The sequence below is a fragment of the Tachypleus tridentatus genome, chromosome 10 (genome assembly GCF_004210375.1).
Source record: "Tachypleus tridentatus isolate NWPU-2018 chromosome 10, ASM421037v1, whole genome shotgun sequence".
Lineage (NCBI taxonomy): Eukaryota > Metazoa > Arthropoda > Merostomata > Xiphosura > Limulidae > Tachypleus > Tachypleus tridentatus.
The window spans coordinates 92,164,420-92,190,187 of record NC_134834.1 but is presented as its reverse complement, the minus strand read 5'-3'; the positions used below and the strand labels follow the sequence as shown (position 1 = coordinate 92,190,187).

The 25,768-nt window shown below is 34.3% G+C and overlaps 1 protein-coding gene across 3 annotated transcripts; it reads right to left on the bottom strand.

The window, feature by feature from the left end:
- Positions 1-448: 448 nt before the first annotated feature.
- On the bottom strand, positions 449-17,907 carry LOC143229863 (zinc finger protein 706-like). Of its 3 annotated transcripts, none has more exons than XM_076462720.1 (3): positions 17,777-17,907; positions 4,376-4,522; positions 449-1,688 (listed from the first exon to the last, which is right to left on the bottom strand). In XM_076462720.1, the coding sequence occupies exons 2-3, from the start codon at positions 4,508-4,510 to the stop codon at positions 1,599-1,601; spliced, it is 225 nt and encodes a 74-aa protein (XP_076318835.1). In that variant the 5' UTR covers positions 4,511-4,522; positions 17,777-17,907; the 3' UTR covers positions 449-1,598. The 3 variants fall into 3 exon arrangements, with proteins under 3 accessions (XP_076318835.1, XP_076318833.1, XP_076318834.1); XM_076462718.1 differs by having other exon boundaries at positions 17,694-17,850; XM_076462719.1 differs by lacking the exon at positions 17,777-17,907 and adding an exon at positions 17,479-17,682.
- Positions 17,908-25,768: the final 7,861 nt, after the last annotated feature.

Genomic DNA, 25,768 nt, shown 5'->3' with positions numbered 1-25,768 from the left:
TCTTTCAATTTCTCTGTAGTAGATCAATCAATAAGACATTGAGAATCAACATCAGCTAAGCATCACTTGATTCAGGGTAGGTTTTATTTAACTTTATGAAATCCTTAATTTCAAATTAGAACAGGATTTTTCCTAATGTCTGCCAACATGGCACAAGTGTGTCCTCATTTACATTATTACTGGGAGAAGGTATTGATCATTTTTCCCTCTGAACATTGCAGCAAAGACCAATGACTTGGACAATTTCATTGTAGATTTTCTTCACAAGCCTCAGCTTGGCTTTGGCACATAATGCATCCATTTCCATTCCTTTCTGTCTTCTGACATCAAATATGCCATACATTATATCCATAAAAGTGTGCAGTTTAATAATTTTAGGAGAAAACTCAATGTTACTAGTGGCATTGTCATTCTTTTAAAGTCAAATAAGCACAGAGACTAAACAAAATGATATACCAGCAACATTTTAAATGCCTTCAAAACGAAGTAAAAATATCTTCACTTTACATACATTTTACTTCAAAAACTAACAAAACAATTAAGACAAAAATATTTCTCGACACCCTGACATTTCATTTATTTACATGTTATGAATGTTTTCCCACTTCTCCTTCATTAAACAGATACATATATAATCCATGTACACAATGTAAACCTTCTCAAATATTTAACAAAACTTTCTTACTGAGACACCACATATTAACTGAATTTATGAAGTGTAGCTTTTCTTTTAGTAATGAACATTAGAATATTAATAATTTACATAAATAACTACAAATTAGTATAAGAAATTAGTGTCAAACTACATAGTTCTCTGTAGTCTGATATTTGTGATTAAAATAAAATAAAAAACATTATACACAAACAGAATAATGATTATACAAAAGCATCTAAAAGCAAAACAAAGGACATACTATAGACAAGTATCCAAGATAAACAAATATGCCACTGCATGCATAACTGTCTACAATAGAACAAATAACACTATATACACAAGCATCTAAAACAGAACAAAGAACAAGCATCCACTATGGAACAAACACTACATTTACAAGCTTGTAAAACAGAACAAAGAAGAACATGCTACATACAAAGCATCCAATATGGAACAAATAACAATCACAAGCATCTACAATAGAACAAAAAATGTACAATAAGAAAGCATCCAATATGGAACATACACTACATTTGCAAGCTTGTAAAACAGAACAAATAACACCACATATACAAGCATCTAAAACAGAAAAAGCATCTGATAAGTATGTAAGCATACCACATGACATTAGCTACTTTTGATAATTTTATTTCATTTCAATTAAATGCTTGATTCACAAAACATTTTATAAATTCATTTAATAGGTGTACAACATCATACAAGAGGCTGATAAAAAAAAAAAGTAATTGCATAATACTATTCCAAACACTTAGCTGTGTCAGGAAAACCCACAATCCATCAAAGTATTGTAAAACTTCATATTAGAAAAGTTCCAATAAAGATGAAATGAAAAGGTACATTGTATTAGAAGAAACATGCCCCTACATAACTGGTCACTTTCAAAAAACTGGTGCAGTCTCCTTGTTTCATCCTCTTTTAGTGGTCATGAGTCTTTGAGATCATCAGGAAGTGGATTTCTCGGATGCTTATTTTCGAAATGTTGCTTGTAGGTTTTTGGATCTGGCATCTGAGCCTTTGTAAAATTAAAAGAGGACTGTCTTAATATTTTACCACCAAAGTTAAAGTTTCTTAAATATATGAAATAATGTTAAGAACTGTTGAATCTCTTGATTTTAACAAGCTTATCAGCTAAGAGATGTTTAAGGGGAAGTTGAACCTGGCAATTAAAACATTTCTCTTTTATTGATAATGAAAAATTTACTCCTAGTCATCAGCAATGTTTATGTAGTTTTTAACCTGTTTGAAAAGCAAAGGTTGTAGAGTATTCTCACCATTCTCACATTTTTTTTAACTGCAATATATTTTTTTAAATTTCTCAAAGACTCAGTAATTTAGTTTTCAGTAATTCAGTGAACTCATCTTATCTTATAGTACACAAACTCACAGAAAAACTTTCTTTACCTGGGCCAATATTTTCGTGTCTGTTTGCAAACTACTTTGTTGCTAGAATGCTTTTAGTATATTTCTGCTACTACAGATAATCAGTAACAGTTATAAAAATTCTCTTTATACAGAAGATTCTATTTTTCACAAATTCATCATTGGTGGATGTGATACACAACATCTAAGTTTGGCCAACAGGAAGCTTTCTATTTCTATGACTCCTAAACATTTTTCTTGCTAAGGCAGTGATTCAGCTTAGCAGCCAGTACACACCAAAATGTAGATTGAAGATTAGTTTTTTCAATAAATTTTATTTGCTGTCAAAAAGTGAAGTTTTAAATGTATTACGTTTTAAAACTACATTTATGACAATACATTTCAAGTCTGTAATTCACACTAAAGAGAGCGTATTTGCTTTCAACATTTTCTTGGAAAGTATGCTTGTTTTTATTATGGTGTTAACACTTTTTTGATGTACAGTACTCTTTTTGGAAAAAACCCATTAAGGGACCAGATAAAGTATGTAGTATTAAATATGCAAGCCTAATATTACTACATTATGTCAAATGTAATTTGTTTTGAAGTTTCAGACTCTGAACAAATTATCCAACATATGGAGTCACATTATGCTCCTGGTCCTAACTGTTATTATGCAATCAAGTTTCATTGATTATTTTTGCATTATTATTTCTGGAAGAGTTAGTTTTTACTCAACTGCATCCAAAACAATCTTAAATCATTATATAGAACTGTGTAGTTTCTAAACTGACATTAAAGTCCAATATTAAAATCTTAAATTACCAAGTTGTGTAAAGTTTCAACAAGTCTCAATCACAAACAGCACAGATTAGTGCCACTGAGTAAACTGAAGTATATGGCTTGTTCCCAAAACTCAAAAGACCCTAGAAAGGAAGAAGATTTGAGACGATTCCCGAGATTAAGGCAAATGCAACGAAGGAGCTGGAGGACATTACAAAAGAAGTGTACCAGGACTGTTTCAACAAGTGGAAACACCGTTGGGATAAGTGTGTGCATTGGGGAGGAGAGTACTTTGAAGGGGTCCCAGACCTGTAACTTGTAAATAAAGTACATTTTGTTTTATGACGTCAGTCCGCGTATTTTTTTAACAGCCCTCGTAAATGCACATGACTAACAACTTCCTTTCTGCTACAGAACAATTCACATCAAGTTCAATATTAGCATAGATAAAAACTTAAGCAGAAATATTTCCTGTCAGAAGTCATGTTCAGAGAAATGGTACACTTTTTTTTTTTTAATACAAAATTATAAATTAACCATATGTACATAGGTGGAGATCAAACTGCTCACACAACCTTTCATAGTGAAATTTAACATGTCAGAGTTATCAGCTATTTATTTTATTCTACATTGCTGAGTTAGCAATAGTTCACACAAGAGGAGAGTAAATAATAACAAATACAATATACAGATATACTACAATAAAAAATTATAGGTAAATCTTTTGCAAGTACAACACATAAAAGTATTTTTATTTTTCATGTGATCATGTTGCACTCTGACTTGTTAATCTGAGTCAAAGTATCTTTGTTACACATCTAATGTTTTGGGCACAACAAACTTGTATATATTTCTAGAAGCATGCTATGTTTCGTATAGCTATGCACTTGTAAGTTTAGAAGTAGAGTCAACATTCCTTCTCTGACACAGGGTTTGTCCAATGGTAATAATATAACGATGCTTACTGAAAACTTAACAGAATTTTCTAGCAAAAGCAAAGTTTACAAATCTATATATCTGCATGTATATTAACATACATAATGATTTCAGAAAAGTCATGCTTAGCATAAAAATGAACTCAAACATAAAACCTCTTTGAAAGAAATGTTGCTTTTAAAATTACATACTTCAACTGAAAATTGTAATTGCCACAGCACTCAGTATTAATTAATTTACCCCAAGTTCTATGGTATACAATATTATGTATTGGTTAATATTATGTTGAGAATACAAAATCAAAGGTAAATGAATTTAGAGAGTTAAGGTTTTTACCTGAGACTAAGATGACAATCTATGAATATACAAAGACAATACAGTTAAAGTTCACTGCCAATAACTCCTGTGCTGCCTGGAAAAATGACCTATAAATGCCTATAAAAAAATCTAATTTCAGAACAAGTGCTATATACTTGCACATAACTGTCAAATGTGCACCAGTATAATTACGGGGCTCATTAGTCATGCTATTTATCTATCCATTCTTAAAACAACTATGTAAAATGTTGGAAATTCCAGGGGGTTTACTACTGAGAACAAAACAAAGTATATTCTGATTACCTTACAAACTGCACAGGTATGAATCAGGGCTTTTTGAGCTGCTGTCCTTTGATCATGTCCTTGTTGCTTCTTCAGTTCTTGCTGTTTCTTTTGGTTTTTCTGCTGAGACTGAATTTTTTGGTGTCCTCTGGCCATCTTTATTTAAATCTATGAAAAAACAAAAATATACAAAAAAATTTCTATTTAACTACAAAAATAAATACCCAGGTACAGCTGGTTTAAAAATTATATTTTTATGTTATTACTTAACTTTTTTTTAAATTAGTAATTTATCTAAATTTTCTACTTGTTAGGCCTCTCACTATGAATAGGTGAAAGAGCAAATCTGTTATTTTCAAAATTTAATTAATCAACTATTATCAATGTTTGTCAATAAAATTGGCATCAAAATGTTTTCGATACAAATTTTAAAATTATACATTTTTTTAATTCATGATTTGAAAGAAAAATATTAAAAACAAACAAGATAAATATCCTTTCTTATGTAAGACATTGCATATCTTATTCAGTTTATATTTTATGCTAGCATACAAATTAGTGGTTAATGAACTAGAAACAAATTTCATTTACTGATAAACTAGAATAAAATAAGAACCTCCCACGTATATGATTTGCTGATGTAAATATATTTAACAAACCAACTACATTAGCTCCTCCCACTAATCTATTATTTTGAAACTCCTTTTCTATACTTCTTGAGTTGATAACCAATAGAAAAAGCGCATTCCAAAACACTTAAAGTTGAGAGTCATTTGTAAGTGGTTTGAAGAAAGCTAGATTTTCACTGAAAATGTAATCTGTTAACTTCTTGCTCCAAACAGAAATTACTTTAATTTGCATATAGCTCAGTTAGAATGCCAGATAAAAAAAGTTTGAGTTATCATTATGGTAATTTGACAATTCTGTTTTTTTACACACCTCTTTGAAAACTACTCAAAAATTAATTTGCTTTCACCTTCACTTCAGAGAGTTAATGAGGCTTATGGTAAGCCTTAAAAAGTACAAGTGTAAATGAATTTTGCTACATCATAAATACTAGAAATCACAATTTTTATACATTTTTCTACATTTTAAGAAAAAACAACCCAAAGTATTCATCAGCAAATAGTAATCTATATATATTATTATTATTACTTGCAGATGTTCACACACACTGCTAAATTATGACCACCCTAGAGGATAATATCCAACTATCTATACCAACTTTATCAGACTGATCTGACCAGGACTTTGTACAGAGCTGTATCAACATTTTCTCACACTTTCATTAATTTAAATAATTCTCCTTGTAACCATTACAATAAATAAGCTAATAAATCCTCTTCCAATATCAGTGGCTTAAATGATCATCCTGAACCAAAAGAGGACATGAACAAGAATTACTGACAAGGGGAATAAATGTAGGAAGTACAATTGCATTTTATGCAGGGAAGCCTATTCTTTTGCAGTTACATCACAACCCACTGTTTTGTTGGAGTCAGGATTATGATAAGCTGTGAGGAAGTTGGGTTATGATGATAGTGTTAAGTTATGATGTCCTATAAACAGACTAATGGCAGTAATGGTGATTCATTGTTTTATGTTTAGCAAGTTTCTACTTTGGCCATTTACTGTAAAATATATTAAATAAATGTGAAAATATTAGAAATAAAAACTCTCAGAAGTACTTTGGAACTTTACAGTCAATACCAAAAGCATATAACAACACTATTTCATTTTTTCTGGTGGCTACAAGTTTGTTCAAATTAACTGAATGCATGTAATTAGTGTAGAGAAATTAACACAAAATATTGTATGTGTAAAAAGATTTGAACTTTATTTATGAGGTTTTAGAGATTAAACAAATGAAATTTGATAACTTTCAAATAAAAATATTTTAAATTTCAAGTTGAAGATCAGTTTTGCACTAAAAGTAGTCAACAGTGACTCCATGTCAACACACAGTCTTCACATGAAAAAGAACAAATTTTTAGTTAAAGTACTTGACCAAAAATTTGATTTTTTATACGCAAAAGACTTGTAATGTTTATTGAAAGCTTGAAAAATTTTATCAAGGTAAACTGAAACATGTTCAAAGTCATAGTACCAAAATGTTTACAGTAACTTTGGAGGTCATGCAGTCAGTAGTGAATGGGTTAATTAATCATTAATTTAATGTGATTTGAAACATTTACTAATTATGTCACAAACAATATCATTAATGTAAATAAGAAAGTTCAAAGGCCTAAGCACTGACCTCTGAAGCACTCTAGCAAGTAACAAGGGTCCAGTTTGACTAGACTCTTGTAATAACATTTCTGGTTTCTCCTATCCAACCACAAAATAAGCCAATTAACCTTTCTTCAACCATCAATAATGTGATTTTTTTCTTACTAATATTTTGTGAGCTACCTTATCAAACACTTTCTGAAAATGTATGTTCACCAAACCTATATCCTTTCCAAGCTTAATAAAACAGTACCCCATTAATAAGACAAAATTTTCCTTTGATGAATCCATATTGGCTACAATTTATTACAGATTATATTTCAACAAACTATTTTTGTAAATCTTTTATTAAGCTCTAAATAATTTTTCCCACAGTAGAAGTAAACCTAACTGGCCTATAATTTCCATGGCAACTATTACTCTTTAAAAATAAAAGTAACATTAACAACTCACTAATTCTTAAGCTACCAATAATGAAATGGAAGTTTATGTTTGATACTTAGAACCCTAAGGAAAATCATGTCTGTCTCTGGTGTTTTAAAGTCACTCAATCATTTTTACTGTCAAGGGATTACTAGCTACACAATTCAAGTGCATTTCAATATTTTTCATAGAATGGTTCATGATAAGGCATATTATACTGTTGATATAATTTTTGTGAAAACTGGAAAGAACACATTTAAGTGCTCAGATGTCTTATAACTGTCAACAACAATTTTGCCACCTACACCTTTAGATGGCTCAATCACAATTTTAATATTTTACCTTTGACATACTTAAAACAAATCATTTTGGTACATCCAGGTGAAACTGAATTTATTTTTGAGCTTAACAACAAACAATTCATTCAATGTTCCAAATTACAAGTAATACTAAATTTCTGAATAAGTGAGTCATGATGCTTATAGGAATAAGACAAAATATGAACTGCACAATCTTTATTAAAACATTGTTTAAACTGTATTTTCTTTTTAATCTACTGTTTCATGATTTTTTTTTCAGTCTACCTAAATCTGATATTTTTTGGTTCATAAGTTATTGGTCATTCTCATTGCAACATAGGTCAGCCCATAACAATAGACACACACACCAGGGGAATAAAAAAGGTTTATACATTTAAAAAATATGTTTGCAACAACATAGAAAACTGTATAAAAATATTTAACAAAGATAACATTAAACAAAAAACATACCTTTTAGTACAAATTATCAAATAAAAATAACCAAACAAATGACACGCTTTGCATACCATATAAAACCTGGAAAGCACTAAACTGCAGTATAAAAAATGAGATTAAAATAAATTACAAAACATCAATACCACACAAGAAGCAGGAATCATTTAACAAATATACTTAAAAATGACAACACCAAACTAAAGTCCAAAGATACATTACACAACAATCAAATCACCAAATTAAGAATGATGTACACATTTTATAGTCACCCAATGGCAAGTGCAAGGTTCCTTTCCCTTGCTCTCAATTTTATACAGTTGTCTGCTGAAAACCTACAATAGTTGTCATGATGATGTCAGGAGTTTTGCCACATGCCCTTCTTTTGTCTGTCAACTTAGTTTGTAAGTAGCTGACTTCTTTTTTGAGTGATGATGTGTTGACATCAGCTGCAGCAAATATTCATCTTTAATGTGTAGAGCTCAAGCTTCTTTCTAGATTTCTGTACTCATCTCTTGAAATTGCCAATTTACAAGGTTGATCTACTAAGTGCAGGGTAGTCTAAAACAGTAGTTATGGGTACTATCAAGAACATTAGCCTTGATTGTTGTTGGTTTAATTTTCCTGACCTCTTTTATTGGAGATCCATTTTCTTTGGAGATGGAAGCTCCTCACTACTTAACCTTTGGTACGTTTTAGTGTATCATTGGGTTAGCCTTCCCTCATTAATTGAGAAATCCTAACAAGTGTGGAAATTGGAGGTAGCAAAGTGGGCAGCAAAACCTCTCAGCCCATTGATCATGGCCTTTGGTGATGGTACTGATTACTAAAGTCATCACTGCAATGATTGTTGGTGCCAGTCTAGGTTCAGCTGTTTTCTTATATTCCTGTCACCTGACCACCTTCTGACACATCTTAGCTATTAGGACGTCTTACTCAGATTTGGGATGTGTCGGTGCCTGCAGAGGTGGAGCAAATTCTGTCTCCCTATCAATATACAGCCTTCAATAACACATCCAAGGAAAATATCCTGATACCAAGGTGTCTGTTATTAGTCTGTAATTACCAAAGGTATGACTTTTGCAAGATGTGGTTAAGTCACCAGTAGGCTTCAAAACAGACTTTGTAAACTAGGAGTTAAAATTTCTTTTTATCGCAACATGTAGTAAAACCTCAAACCTTATGTTATTCTTCTCCACAGGTTCCTCTGCTTTGAATCATGCAATCATATTCTCATTAACAGTTAATTTAAATATACAGTGGCATTCCCCATAGCTGGCTCTCCAACCATTTATATACAAAATTATGTGGAATTACTACATGGCTCTGTAGAACCCCAATGAATGTGACTGAAATTACAGTCTTCCATAATCATTGTAATAATAATTATTAATTATTAGCTTGTCCAGAAATAAATGTCAGAATTCTCACAATGACATTTAGAAGATGAATAATGAGTAATTTATCATTGGTAGATTGGTTTAATCCAATATTTGTCACTTACAAGGTGTCTTAATTGTCTGCTGTTTCAGCTCTACTTGGAGTGAGTCTTGCAACCTCCAAGGCAGCATGGACAAGAAGGACTTTCCTTTGGTTTTCCTCTACGACTTCAAACTTGGATGAAAAGCTACCAAAATTACTTGGAACATCAACCAGGCATTCAGTCATGTATCTGTTACTGAACGTACAGTTCAGCATTGGCTCCAAAGGTTTCGACATGGAGATGAAATTCTTAAAGACTATGGAGGTTGTGGAAGAAAGCCATCCTTAAATAAAAACATGTTTAAGGAAGCAGTTTAGACAGACCTTCGCACAATATGTGAGCTTGCAGATAAGCTAGGTACAAGAAAATCAAGCATTGGCAACCACCTGAAAGACAAAAAAGTTGGATAAGTAGGTTCTGCATGAGCTGACTGAAGATCTGTCAAGGATGACACTCCAAAAATTGAGCAAATTGGGAGTCGAGGTTCTGCCTCATCCTCCTTATTCCCCAGACCTTTCCCCTACAGATTTATTTTTCAAGCACTTTGACAACTTTTTGTACAAAACACTTTCAAAACCAAGCAGCTGCAGAGGAATCTTTCAGGGAGTTCATTGATTTCTACAGCAGGGGCATAAGCAGCACCTTTAGACATTGGTAAAAGTGTATTGAAGCAAATGGTGCTTACTTTGATTAAAGCATGCTTACAACTGATTGCAAATCAAACACTTTCTGCCTTTCAACTCCCAGTTGTAACACCAAATGCTTCAACTGACTACTATTTCTTAATCTCTTCAATCTCAACAGACTATAATATGTCCTTTGTGTAAATAACTACCCTTTCTCTTTAAAAATACCATCAACTTTAAGTAACTTATAACCCAGAACTTCAGAATAATTCTTTTATCAATTTCCTCCAAATCTAACCAAGTTTCAGTAAGTCCTTTTTATTTGTGATATTCCATATCAACACAAGCCCTAAGACCATCTATTTTTTCCTGAAACTTCTAACATCAGAATATAGCAATTAACCTTATTCTTCAGTCTGCTGTGTTTATACTTAAAAACTATTATTTAACTTGTGCTTTGAATTTTTTTCCAAACTCACTGCCTTAGTTATCCCACAAGTTTGTTTATTACCAGTAAATATATCTCCATTCACCCTAAGCAACATTAAACTATTTTTACAGATATATTTCAAGCTTTCCCAAATGTCTTAATTCCTAGCCTGCTTAGTTGGAGCCCAGTTTTAGCATAAAATTCACATTGCAATGAAAAATTATTCCACAGGTCCACATCTTAATGTTGTTCTGAGCATATCAATGTTATCTTTCTTTTAAACCTTGGATCTTAGTTATTTATGATTTTATATGGCCTAAGAAAGTACCACTTAAAAGGTCAAATATCCATTTATATCCCTAAATATTTGAAGAAATTATTTATCCCTTCTAAGAAGCTGTTTTGACTTCCAGTTTCAATCAGTCTTACATGCACTACACAGTACGAGTACTTTGATACCAACCACTAAATGATGACTAATAAGCATAATGGAGTTATTTTAGGGAAAACGTACTTTCTTTCAACAGAATATCCTTCTGGCTTCTTAATCACTAAAAATGTAATATGCCTAATATTGTCTTATGACAAGTATAATTATAACCATTCTCTTCTAGTATTTAAAAAGACAAAACCATAACATTTCTTTATCAGTTATGTTGCAATAATACTGTGTACACATTTCTCGACAATTCATTATTGTTATAATTATATTGGAGCCTTAAATGTTGTACTTAAGACAAGTAGCCTAAATTGTCAAGTAAAAGGACAAAAATTATACTAGCATTAACTCATTTTCTAAAATAGTTATAACTTTATCTTACAATGTTTCACACCATTAAAGAATATTAATAGAAGTCTATTAAAATAACATAGCATCATTGTGTTCACTAGTAAAAATCATTTAACTTCACACTATCTCACTTAATTTGTTATTCAGCTTATTATAATCCAGAAATTTCAAAGCCTATACTTCCAGTAATATGATTGATATGAAAATAAAACAGTTAAAAATATTAATTTATTAATTAACTAGTAATATTTATAATAATATTTGGGAAACAAATTATACAGCCCAGTAAAGTTATTTTTAGTAACCTTAGATTTCATTCAGAGGTTAAATTAATACAAGGTAATACAGTCCACTTCTGAAAGGTGGTAGGTAGGTAGGTATTTCATGTCTTTTTGGCACACAGCTACTAGGCTATCTGTGTCAAACAAGATGTAGAACACTATAATGGTATATAGAAATTATGGTAAAAATATGTAAAATTAAGACCTGCCAGGAAAACTGAAGCATTAAGTTCAAACTTGCTATCAGTCACCTGAAGTTGGTTGGCCTTTCCAGTCCTGGGTTCAGGTCAAAATAAAATTATAATGTATAAAAGAAATCATGCTAAAACAGTATATAGTCCAATAGAAACCTTAAACTAGGTTAAAAAGACCAATGGCTCTTAATAGTGTAAAAACATGGGTGAGGCAGCCAGTATCACCTATGACATTGGCTAATATCAAGGGCAAACCTACCTTCAAAATATGTTTAAAATGGCATTGTCGTTCTTGGTTGCAACGACAGCATGATAATAAAATATGTACAATTGTGACCTGAGTGCCACACAGAATGCATTGGTGCATCAGTACCAGATAAAAGAAGTGGTGAGTTAAAAACTGTGACCAATGAGTAGCCAAAACAACTTCCTCCCTTCAATCTTTACAGAATCAAGATGGCCAAAGAGCTAAAGAAGGCTTGATTTGAAAAAGCTTATTATTTTGTTGCTCACTTCAGGTCGACTGCCAACTGGTGTTTAGTCGAGTTTTAATAACTGGACCAAAGTCCGTGTATGAAACAGGGACAGTGGTGATAGAGCCAGAGCAGATGGGCTTTGCTGCTCTGTCAGCTAGCTCATTCCCATGAATACCAACGTCATGGGCCAGTTTGTTTTGGATGCTGATACGAATAGGATAGTAACTAACATGGAAAGATGTCAGGGCCAATAAACAGCTGAGTGAATCAGTATAGATCATACAATTTGTACATTGCACAGTTTCAATATGATTCAGGGCAAGAGAAATAAGCATACAATTTGGCAGTGAACAGAGAAACTACAGAGGGGATTCTGTGTGTTACAACCAAACTGTAACAAACCATGGCAGAACCTACAGAGCCACCATATGTTGAACCATATGTATGTATGGGAAGAGAAGGATCATCTGAAAGATGTTCAGCAAATAAAAAGAGTGATATTTCCATTCAGGAGTACTGGCCTTCCTCAGATGATTCAAAGGTAGGTCACAGTTGGGGATAATAATTAGCCATGGTGGAAGAGGCCAAACTGTTGATACTGCTATGCTATTCAAAGATATATTCAATTTTTTTAATTTGCCCAAATACAAAGGCTAAGAGGGACAATGGCAGATTTTTTATTATAGAAAAGTGTGACCCACTGAGGATGGAAAACACAACCCCAAGTAGGATGCTACAGTAAAGAGTGAAGTTTGGAAGCATACATAAGAGACAGTTGCAAACAGTGAATATACAGGAGGGGTTCATGGGACTCCACATACAAATTTTGGACTGGAGAAGTATAAAAGACCCCAGTGCAAAGCCGAAGCCCCTGATGGTGTATAGGATCTAGCATTTTCAGTGCTGAGGTTCTGGCAGAACCTTAAACCATAGACCCATACTCAAGTTTGTATCAGATAAGGGCATGATAAATTTTAAGCATGGAGTATTAATCCTCTCCCCAAGAGGTGGAATAGAGAACACGGAGGATGTTCAGTGTTCTTATACGTTTGACACAAAGTTGCTTGATATGGGAAATAAAGTTTAATTTACAGTCAAATATAAGACATAAGAACTTTGCCTTGGGATGACAGGAAGTACAGCATCATCAATACGAAGTTTTGGATCTGGATGAATACCCCCATTGGCAGCAGAAATGTACACAAAGGTTTAGGGAGAGAAAGCTGAAAACCATTTGCTGTGGTCCACTTAAGTGTATGATTGATTGCAGTTTGTAGATGCTGCTCAAAAAACCTCATATTTGATGACTGACATGAGATGTGAAAGTCATCAATGAAAAGACCATTTGCAATTGTAGGGGGTAGCTGTTCACTGATGGCATTAATCTTTATAATGAAAAGTGTGCCACTCAGAACACAGCCCTTAGGGACTCCAAGTTCCTGTGGGGAAAAATGGGAAAGTTTTGAGCCCACATGGACTTGAAATTGGCAGTTCATTAAAAAATGCTTAATAAAAAGTGGCAAATTGCCACTCAATCCATATGAATGAGGGTCTTGCAAGACACCATATCTCCATGTTGCATCATAAGCTTTCTCTAAATAAAATAAATCGAAACAAGATGTTGCTTCCAAAAGGCTTCTTTGACCGATGTTTCAAGGCAAATTAAGTGGTCTATTGTGGAGCATTGTCTTTGGAACCCACACTGAGTGGGTGAGAGAAGGTTGTTTGATTCTTCCTAAAGACTTACTGAGACATGTTAGAGCAATGAGACAGTAATTCAAAGGAATCATTGAATTCTTCCCAGGTTTAAGAAATGGGAGTACAACAGCATGGCACCAAGCATCAGGAAAGACATTCTTCTGCCATATCAGGTTAAAGACAGCCAGAAGAATAGTAAGATAGGCAGGAGAAAGGTGGAGTAGCACCTCATAATGTATATCATCAGGTCCAACTGATGTACTGCTAAACAAATGAAGTGCAAGTTTGAGATTGACCAGTGTAAGAGGGCAATTGTAGTAACATGGATAATCAGTCGAAAAGGAAAGGGGCAGATGTTCAACTCGTGTTTTAATAGTTAAGAAGGAAGGGGATGAGTTTGAAGAGCTAGATACATGAGATACATTCACCAAGAGTATTGGCAATGCTCTGAGCATCAGCAACTTCATGGCCATTGAATATTAAGATAGAGAGAGGGGCAAGAGTATAACGTCCACTCACCTTCAAGATCTTGTCTCATGACTTTTGAACTGACGGTTGAAGAAATGGTGGAGGTATATTTAATCCAAGATTCCTTCTGGCTTTGATGTCTAACTTGATGAGCCTGTGCACAGGCTTGCTGAAATGCAATGCAGTTTGCATGTGTGGAATATCTACGAAATTTATCCCAAGCACGTTTCTGAGATTTTCATGTTATAGAACAAGCAGAATTCCACCAAGGACAGGGATGCCGTGGGAAAGATGTTGAGGTTTTGGGGATGCCCTGAGCAGCTACTTGGACAATACAGTTAGTTACTTCTGTTACACAATCATCTATGGATGATTTACATAAGATGGCAGGATGAAGTTTCAAGAGAGTAGTGAAAGAGGGCCAGTTGGCCTGGTCCAACTTCCACTGAGGCACAGGGGTCAGGTGGCACTGACCATGGCCAATCTCTCTTAATATGATAGGAAAATAATCACTACCCCATGGATTGATGTCAACCTCCCAAGAAATACAAATGAAAAGCAAAGGGGAGCACATACAAAGATCATAGTAAATGACTGACTGGGAGTGTGAAAATAAGTGTAAGAGAGACAGGTTGTGATTCAGGAGCATATGCTCTATAGCATGACCCCTCACATCAATACTAGAACCACCCCAGAGGGGATTATGTGCATTAAGATCCCCCAAAAGCAAATAAAGTGGTTGGCAGTTACTCAATGAGAGCATCAAGATCTGAAGAATAATTTTTTCCAGGGGTAAGGTACAGAAAGCAAACAGTGATGGTACAACCCAAGGAGATACAGATGGCTACAGCCTCCTAGGGCATATTCAATGACAAGGACCTGGTAGACACATGTTGATCAACTAGCAGTGCTACTCCCCCATGTCCTTGTCCTATACATGACCTGTCATTTCAGTATAAGGAATATTGTCGAATTGTGATTGTATTAATATGTTGGAAAAATGATTCCTGTAAAGCCAGACATTTGGGATGATAAAAGTCAATCAAATCCCTATGTCATTCACATTTGATTGAAAACCTCAACAGTTCCTTTGGATTAGCGTGGTTATTTTTCTTTAATTTGAAGGAGAATGTGGCATGGAGACCTTCTGCTTGCAACCTCACTTTATTTCTTTACTGGATGTGGATCAGTCACCTCTAATGATCCTGCTCTGGATCGAGTAGGCAGGTCAGAGTTTGTAGACATACGTTCCAGTGATTGAGGACATGAAAGAATTGGTTGATTTTTGGGGTGTCAAGAGAGGAAGCCCTCATGGAAACACCTGAACTTGAACGAGATGAAGTTGGGCAGTGACTGGAAGATGTGGCAGGAACAGGGATAGAAGTAGATACTGATTCATTAACTTTGTTGATTTTGGAGGGTACTACATTATGATGTGCTGTTAAGGATTCTGTAGGAGGCACAGAAAGGTCTGTCTGGTTTCATACTGTAGTAGTGGAACTGGTAACAGCAGTATAAGTCTGAGATGGAATTAGAAATAGTAATTTCTGAGCCTCTGGGTAAGTAATATTATGAACTGTCTTGAGACATTGTACTTCTTTCTCTTCCACCCATTTAGGGCAAGAAGTAAAATAGGAAGAAATATGGACCACTACAGTTAACACAATGCAGTTCTAGTTGGTATTCAAAAGCATCATGATCATTACCAGCACAACAGGCACATGTCAAGGAACCACGGCAAGATGTCTCAGTGACCAAATCATTGACAGTGAAAATATCTAACAGGGTTAGGAATATAAGGCTGTACCTTACAATTCAGATATCCTGCCTTTATTGTGGTAGGAGGATGTGATGTTGTAAATGTTAATATTAGAACATTTGTTGGCACCATAATCCTATCTCTAAAAGTAAAAATTCAGTGCACATCTATAACACCTTAGCTGGTGAAACCTGTAAAAATCTCTGACTCTGGAATGGTTTTTAAATGCTTCTCAACTATAACTCCTCTAGAAGAATTCAAAGTAGAATGAGGAGTAACCAGAATTGGTATATCCCCAATGGACTTCAATTTCAAGAGGAGTTTGGAATGTTGTGATGAAGCTGTTTCCACTAAAATGTCCCCAGACTGTAATTATTTTACCGATTTAGGTGAGCCAGCAAGCCCTTCTAAACCCTTCTGAATAAAAAATGGAGACATCTGCCCTAAGGATTTTTCAGTTAAAGATTGTATAATTAAAAATTGCAGGACAGATTCAAGTTGTGAGTTTGACCCTACAGTCATCAATGCGCAGTCATTTGCTAGTAGTCGGATTTTTCTCTGTGCTGTCGTGATTGTTTATTTTTTATTTGAGGGGTATTCATAATTAAAAAAAAGAAATATTTTGGTGCCCACTAACCCCATCTATCATGGAGCCCTACAAGGGATGCACTACAGTGCCATATAAGGTCACTGCAGCAATGCCAGGGTTTCATGAGCACTATACCCTAACACCAGTATCAGACAATGTGTACTACACCTGTTGAGGACATCCTACGCTGACATTCAGTTGGTTCTAGCACAAATGGACTAGCCAACTGATCTTGGGGGGTCACCCCAAGATTGCCCATCCACAGGAATTCATGGCCAAAGTGGTGTGTTGGGACCCCTCAACTACAAGGATCTTCTCCACCCCTTCACAGGTCACCACTCACAGCAAACATGCAGGTGGATGTTTAGATCCCAGAGGGAGTAAACTGAAAGTACAGAACCTGTTCTGGGAGGTCCCCTCACCATGTACAAGAATCCACATGGAGGGATCCAAAAGGTGAAACAAAAATTAAAACAAACTTCAACATAAATACTGGTAAATTTCAGTTTTTAAAGTCCAGAAGAAGGATCATTCCTAACCACTTAAATTCATTTAATTGAGAAAAATGGAACAAATGTTTTACTCCTCTTACTATTAATGTTATTTCTACTATGGATGGTTATCTCAATGGACCAATTGAATATTTGGTGCCTTTCCTTTTCACAAGTTTTAACAGAAAAAGGGCCTTAAATGAATTTGTTTGTTTTTCTTAAGGAGGGAGGAATGGATAGAGACATCCATAATTCAGTATAGTAATAAACTACTTATATACTATGCCATTGTGATTTGTTTCTTTCAGTTTCAGTCAAATGTCTTTGTTGACTAAGAATCTTCATGTCTACTTATCTTCTGTTATTATTGTTACATAGTGTTAGGCCTAATTTAATAATCGTTGTTACACAGCTTACATTACAGGGTTTACTTACTGTGCAGATGGCTTGACTGGAGTTTGATTCAAACCGTTACAATTTTCATAGGTATTGCTACTACGCTTCGCTTATAATAGTACCAGTAGTAATAATTATGCTGTCGTGTACAATAATAGCACACGTTGCAATTCCTCAAGCTGATGAAATTAACAACAGTAACATTAGCTTACAAACGCAAAATTTTACAAATTTATTATTTTACAAAAACTTACCGTACTTTATTTCTCTGAAGAACAAAAACTACGTGTCCCTAATAACGTTTCTTAGAACATGCGTTCACAGAACGTTCACCTACCTAATACACGACACCACCGAACTCACAATTAAATTGTCTTTAACTGAGGCTGAACTTGCATCTTCTACTTCCATATCACTTACTCAAATGTATATGAAACGCAAAATTACTAAAATACAAACAAATATCATTATTTTAATATAAGTAATTATAGTGTTTATTTTATAAAAGATATAAAAAACTTGGTCGAGATTTGCAACTTTTGGAATTAAAACAAAAAAGTGAAATATTGTAAAGAATAAGGGTACCTACGTTAAGGTTCCTGATACAGCGCTTGAAAAATATTCTTAAGCCCTAAAAGTTACATGTATTTAAGTATTTTATTTTGTTTGTACTCAAAAACGATTTCCAATAGTCGCTGTTAATTTAGAAGTAATAGAACAGATGGAAGGTATTTATGAAACCTCACCATCCACCACCAATCCTTGAAATACTTTTTACCAACAAATAATGTGATTATAACGTTCCCCCGCCACAAAAAGTGAGCATATTCGGTGATGGTATTTGAACCCGTTATTCTCAGTTGCTACTCGAGTACCCTAACCGCCAGACCTAATAAACAAAAAATGTATAGTTGTACCAGGTCGGTTGTCATGTGTGTTATAACTTATATACGGGCTTCATTTTAAGCCCCAGAATTTAGATGTCCATAAATTAGTTGTTTCGCTATTTGGGCTATTGTATTATTTTGACTGGCATAAATACAGTTTTGGTCAAGTTGTTTGCATACCTTGTCGCAAATAAGATCATTATTATTAAGATGGAACACAATTATACTTAGCGCTACGAAACTGAGAAATGAATGTTATATTAAACATCTACACACAGAACTGTGAACAAAATATTAGGAAAAAAGAGTATCTTGTCATTGTTTCCCTTTTATGGGACGAATTCGTCCATGCCATTACAAAATGTAAATTTCAACAGTATGACAATTCTTCATTGATCCTTGTTGACAACTGAACGAGACAGGGTAAGAATACTTATCATTCTTTAGAATTCCCATACACTTGTTCCAAAGACATGTCATAAAGTTCTCTTTACGTGAACATACTGATCAAATTTAGAATCTGAAATAACTATCATGGTATTTCATGCAGTATCTTTACTATATAGAAAGTAGCTAGTATATAGTATCGGTATATGTTAGAATAAATTAATTTAATAGTACTACACAAATAAACGTTAATAACAATAGTGTTTAACACTAAGTGTTAAGTTTTGTTGTCATTTCACGACTAAAAAGCATAGAGAATTGTTAGTAGAGCAGAGAGTTCTCATAAAACCATAACGTGATGCTGGTTGGACTCTGATAAATTGCTGCAAACTTGAAATGCTCCCCAAACTCTGTCAAGTGCACCCTAGATCGTGAGATCAAAACAGGTTAATTTGAAAATAGGAGAGGAAAATGCAAAACATTTAAACTCAATGATACTGATATTAAGTATCTTCGTTTATGCAGCCCTCAGGACAAAAGGAAGTCTACCATTGTTCTCAAGCACGAGATAAATAACCATGTATCAAATGATAGAAAATATCCAGATCTACAGTATCAAGAAGACTCAACGATAATGAATATTTGGCCGTGTGGTAATTTAAAACCTTTACGCTGATCTCTAAATATTGTCAAGGGACTAAAATTGGCTAAGATTGATGGACAGTTGATAACTGGAAAAGGATGTTATAAATTGATGAGTTTAAGTTTGAAATGTTTGGTTCAAAGTGTAGGTTCTACATCCGGTGGAAGATAGGTGAAAGATACTTATCTAAGTGTATAGTACCTACCAAGAATTATGAGTGAGGAAGTGTAATAGTTTAGAGGTGTTTTTTGCTAAGGTGGCAGGAAATATTTGCAAAATAGATGGACTAACGCAAGTACTAGCAGATACTGATCTGTCATGGTATACTCACTGTTTTGCGTATTATTGGTAAAGGATTATGCTATCAAGAAAATAATGACTTTAAACACTCATCCAACATGCGCAAAAACCACTTAGCTAAGAAAGAAGCTGTTGAAGTCATTCAAATAATGCAATGTCTCTCACAGAGCCTCAATGTCAACCCAACTATTTAGATTTGGGATTTGATCGACCAAAACTTTACAAATCAAAATATACTTTCAAAGAAACTTTATAGGAGTATACTAAAGACATCTGTAGTAATATATCAAATGATACTTGGATTAAATATGTTGAAACAATGCCTAAAACACTGTCTGTAGTTATTAAAGCAAAAGGGGACACACAAAATATTAACAGTTTGATAAACTCAAGCACTTTCACTAAGTTTTTGTTGTACCAAGGATAAAAATTGATAACATGTTGATGTTTCACCTGTGATTCACCTTCCATTGTTTTTTGAAAGTAACGTAGAATCTAATTTTTAACATTTTTCTAACACTTTTATACAGTATAACGAGACAGGTTTTATGGACATGATGAATGAGTTATTAGAAGATAACAACTATTTCATCAGATACCCACAGAAAGATGTGTATCTGCTGTTGTAAAAATTTGTTGGAACAAATTTACTGCTATATATTTACGTTAATGTCTGTTTCAGTTAAATACATATATTTAGAAATGCTCGTAACTTATATTATTAAATGTGTATTGCAGAATTCATGCTCATTCTCTAAATTTATAGAAGATTATCGAGTGTAAGAATCAACAATATATGTCTATAAACGTACTAGCGTATCGTCAAGTATTATTGGGGCAACTGAAATTTCTAGAACATCGCTTAAAATTTCTAAATCTACGCTCCAAGAGACAGTTTATATTGTTGGTTTGCTACAGTTAGTATAATATAATTCTCGGAAACTATAACTGTGATAAACACTTATTAATCGGAAAAAACTATAGATATTTGGCCAGGAATGTTTATAGATTTCAAACTTTAAAAACATTTAAACTTCAGTGAGGTCACATCGGACATCAGTATTTTACGAAAATTACGTAACTTCAGCGGTTAAAAGTCAGCTAGTAAACGGCATGAGATCAACAGAAAATAGAGAATTGGCTTGCTACCTGTTAAGTGAATTGTATTGATGTTAACTCGAAATTAATTCGCTCATCGTGAACGTTCAATAAAATATTCAGTTCCAAACCAGATAGAAGACCCAGTATCGTTTATAAGTTTGTAAATCTTTTGTATATAAATCATTATTTGAAATAACTGTTATTATAAATTGTATTATTGCTTGTATATTTATTTTGAGAAAGAAAACTGTGTGTATCAACCTTGTTGATATTATAAATATGATATGTATCAGCATTAAATTTCTTTTAAATTTAAATTAAAATTTCATTCTATTTCAAATTGTAATACGTAACAGCACCCTAACTTTCCTGAGCCTAGTGGGACAATATTAACCAAGACTTGTATGTAAATACTATGGACTATGGGAAACGTCCTCAGAGGATCAAATCAAACTTAGCCCTATTTCTGTTTTCTAGAGCTTTTTTATTAAACTCCGAGCCTATTGAGTCATTCTCAAACAATCTTGGCAGGTTGGAGCTTTAGGCAATGTTAAATATTATAAAGGGGATTCGAGATAAAAGTTTGAAAGTTACTGGACTGTTTCTCAAACACAAATGTTTTTCTCATAGTCAATGAGATGTAGGATCTTTAAGGGTACGATCACTTTAAAATCGTTATTTTTGGTTGACTGGAAATGTTTTTTTTATGAAGAAATTTTGTTATATTTTTAAAAATTTAATATAAAGTTTATCTTCAATTCACTTCTTTCAAATATACGACTGCTATTAAACTTACATTATTTTAATTAAGTTTAAAGATTCCCCGTCAGCTGACGGCTATTTCGTTTGTGCTAAAATATAACTTTAAATTGGTATGAACTAGCAGAGACCCGCAAAATATTTCCAGAATATTAGTCTATTTAGTGGAAGAGTAATTCAGTAAATACAGTATACGTGGTGTTTTTTCACCGAGGACTATAACGGGATCAAAACTTCTCACTCTGGAAAAAGCAACATACCGCTCACCATATACTAGAAAGGCTTAGGAATATAAATAGTCATTTTGTCAAACGTCAGACTTTGTGATTTATTTACAGTTTATATTTGGAAGTGAATTTAACTCCCAATATTTATGTCGATATCACTTTTGTCCCGTACTTTGTTTTCGTGTGCTAAGTTTATAAGTCTTCAAAGTTGCAACGCTCAAATCAGTGGTTCAATTCCCTTCGGTAGACACAACAGGTAGCCCAATGTGGCTTTGCTATAAGGAAACACACACACACGCTCGGCTGTCTTAAAACGTCGATGGTAGAATAATTATATTAATAGGTTTAATTTCATGTTCGGTCACTCTGTTACGCACATAGTCTAACAGACCTTGATAAAGTTCGACTCGTAAGGAATTCTGGTTTTGTTTTAATATAATTAAGCCTATTGTCTTTAACATAAGTATCCACAACACAATGCTGAAACAGCTTCCCATTAATATGAAGTATACTGAAACCTTCCCTAAGGGCAAGTCTGTATCCATAAATCTGAATGCTATTCCTTACTGTCGTTCTTCCCCCTCCTCGTGTTCTAACTAAACCGACCTTCTTTGTTTTCCGTGGGGGCGTTATAATGTGACGATCAATCCCACTATTCGTTGGTAAAAGAGTAGCCCAAGAGTTGGTGGTGGGTGGTGATGACTAGCTGCCTTCTCTCTAGTGTTACACTGCTAAATTAGGGACGGCTAGCACAGATAGCCCTGAGTAGCTTTGTGCGAAATTCAAAAAACAACAAACAACAAACAATTGTTTTCCGTCGGAAAACAGTAAATGATAGGTCATGGGATCACAGTTAGAACTTATAACACGGATTTTGCGGCATGTACCTCCACAAGAATAGATACACGTTTCTCTATGTGTAGAAGGATTCTCATCTTTGTCACTTTTTAGTTGGGTTATTGTAATGTCTTTTATTCTTTCTGTTGTCAGTTTTAAAATACATTTTGATCTCTCTCGTCTGTCTTTCTTCTCTAACAACCGCTTCGGTTTCCATATTTTAAATTTCTGATATGTTCTTGTATGTACGTGCAAAATGATTGAATTTTCGAGACATTTCGTGTAATTGTCTAATTGCATTTTTTCATTGTGATTTCATCCTACATCTAGTGCTTCAGATGCACCAAGCAGGTACAGCTAAGCATACAAATAAACAACGTAATAGACTTGTTCATGTATTCGATAGCAAAATATTTCAGTTCCGAGAGGTAGCTTTACTTTCGTTCACATCGATACAAAAGCAAGAAAACAGCTATACAATCTTAATTGGCCTCCAAAGGTTTTGTCTTTGGGGGAGTCTTTTATTAACACTGTTTTTATCCAATCAGAGGATTCCAGTAAAGCTTGTAAACGTACCTTGTGACAACGACAAGAGGCAGCATAGCTCTTCAGTGAAGTTAACTATTTTAAGTTCCATATTAATTGAATATTTCTTCTGTGTGGGTGTTTATGTGTTTTCATATAGCAAAACCACAGCAGGTTATCTGCTGAGTCCAACGAGGGGAATCGAACTACGGATTTACAACGCTAAAATCAGCTTTAAAAATGTTGTTCTCCTGTTTCAACCGATTAATTTTCTCTCACTTTCCCTTTTCTCTTTCTATCAAGTTGCCCCCCCAGTGGCTCAGCGGTACGTCTGCGGACTTCCAACGCTAAAATCCGGGTTTCGATACCCGTGATGGACAGAGCACAGATAGCCCATCGCGTAGCTTTGTGCTTAATTTAAAAAAAAGCAACAACAACTTCTATCAAGTTGTATGTTCGATTTATTCACTTGCTAGTTTTCTAGGCATTTCTAGATAAGATTTTTTTTTTCTGTAACATGACACAAAAAGCCATTCATATCTGTTTCTGGAAAAAGTTACACTATGTACTTACACCACAAACATATGAAATATTTCAGCCTTCCAATCTCCTTCTATTATTGCTAAACTTATCACTTTTAGAAATAGTCACATTGAGTGAAAGCATGTGCAAACGTACAATAAGTAATTTTTTTTATATATTATGAATACATAAACAATTAATGCTTTTCTACTGCCCAACGTTAATCATTTTGAAAAACTTTAATAAGTATTTAATATATTATTCTACAAAATGCATACTAAACTACACTCACATCTGGCTTTTGTTTGGTTTGGTTAAACGACGTGGCGGCGCATGCGTATTTAGATATAAGGCATGCGCGCATTTTTAAGACGAGCAAAAACTGAATACTATTATAAAAAACAGTGGCACTAACTTCTATATAAGTTCATACTAAACATTCAGTAGTTGGCTGATCTTCCTCGTACTTTAATAACATCTTGCAGAGGTTACATCGACAGTATGAGGTTATTGATGTAATCTACTATGATTTCATTTCAGCTTCTCACTATAAGGCGCTGCAATTCAGCTACAGGATCAGGTTTAGTGTTGTGGTTAGCAACTATCCGTTTCAGTTCTGCCCAACAGTTCTTAGTGGGATGACAATCTGGAGACTTTGCTAGCCATGGCAATCTTGTAATGCCTTCCTGGTCGAGAGAATTCTGTACAATATGCAAGTTGTGGATATTACCATTGTCATCCTGGAACACAAAGTTATTGTCAAACCTTGTCCTAGCATATGGCAGTAATATCACCTCTATGCGATGTTTGTAAGAGGCACCATTGATATTTGGTGAAGGCGATGAATTCTGGTTAGTATCGGTTTACAGATAGCCATTATTTCAGAATAACCTTGTTTGGTCAGTCTCCTATTCACTATTTTCTGGATACTGTGGAATGAATGTGTTCATACCATTCCTGTCGTAAAATGTTGCAAAACTTCCTTCGACTTTGATGTGTTAACTTGAGAAAAACACGTTCATCTCAAGCAGTAATGTTGCGGTATTTACCTGTAATCTGATGACGTTTCAGGATTCTGAATACAGTACATGGAGGGTACCCTATTGTTTGTTGTTTGTCAATGTCCATTTGCTTCATAACATTCCTGGGTAGTCGAACAATTTGATGCCCTATACTTTCTGGCACGTGGCGAGATATGATTTATTCAAAGTACAGAAACATTGGCTGAACAAAGCTTCGATATATTTCGAAAAAACACACCCATTTATACAAAATAGGTGTGTGTGTTTTAGTAGACTAACAAATGCTCAAAACAACTTATACATTCCAAAACAACAACATACATAACCATCTGTGTTACCCTTCTGGAAGTTGCTCAGTAACTTATCCATGCATGTAAACAATGAAATCAGTATAGAACAGTATGCAAACGTTTTAGCCAATACTGTATTACAGTATTACAATATTGATAAGATTGTGTGCGGCAATATATAGAGCAATGAATTTCGTGAGAATCTTCATAATATATTAAAGAGAACTGTGTCCTACTTAGCTTATTAATTTTAATGGTTTGGTTTGCTTGTTTTGAATTTCGCCCAAAGCTACTCGAGGGCTATCTGTGCTAGCCGTCCCTAATTTAGCAGTATAAGACTAGAGGGAAGGCAAGCTGGTCATCACCACCCACCGCCAACTCTTGGGCTACTCTTTTACCAACATTACTGCTAGTCATGCGTGTGTTTGTCAAAATCAACACTGGCTCAACTAATAGCCTGTCTAAAATTTTGGCCAATGTGAAACGTTCTAATAACTCCTAAAATTAACTTGGTGCGCAGTTGGCACAAAGGGCCTGGCATGGCCAAGCGTGTTAAGGCGTGCGACTCGTAATCTGAGGGTCTCGGGTTCGAATCCCGGTCGCACCAAACACGCTCGCCCTCCCAGCCGTGGAGGCGATATAAAGTGACGGTCAATCCCACTATGCGTTGATAACAAAAGTAGCCCAAGAGTTGGCGATGGTTTGGTTTGCTTGTTTTGAATTTCGCGCAAAGCTACTCGAGGACTATCTGTGCTAGCCGTCCCATATTTAGCAGTGTAAGACTAGAGGGAAGGCAGCTAGTCATCACCACTCAATGCAAGCTCTTGGG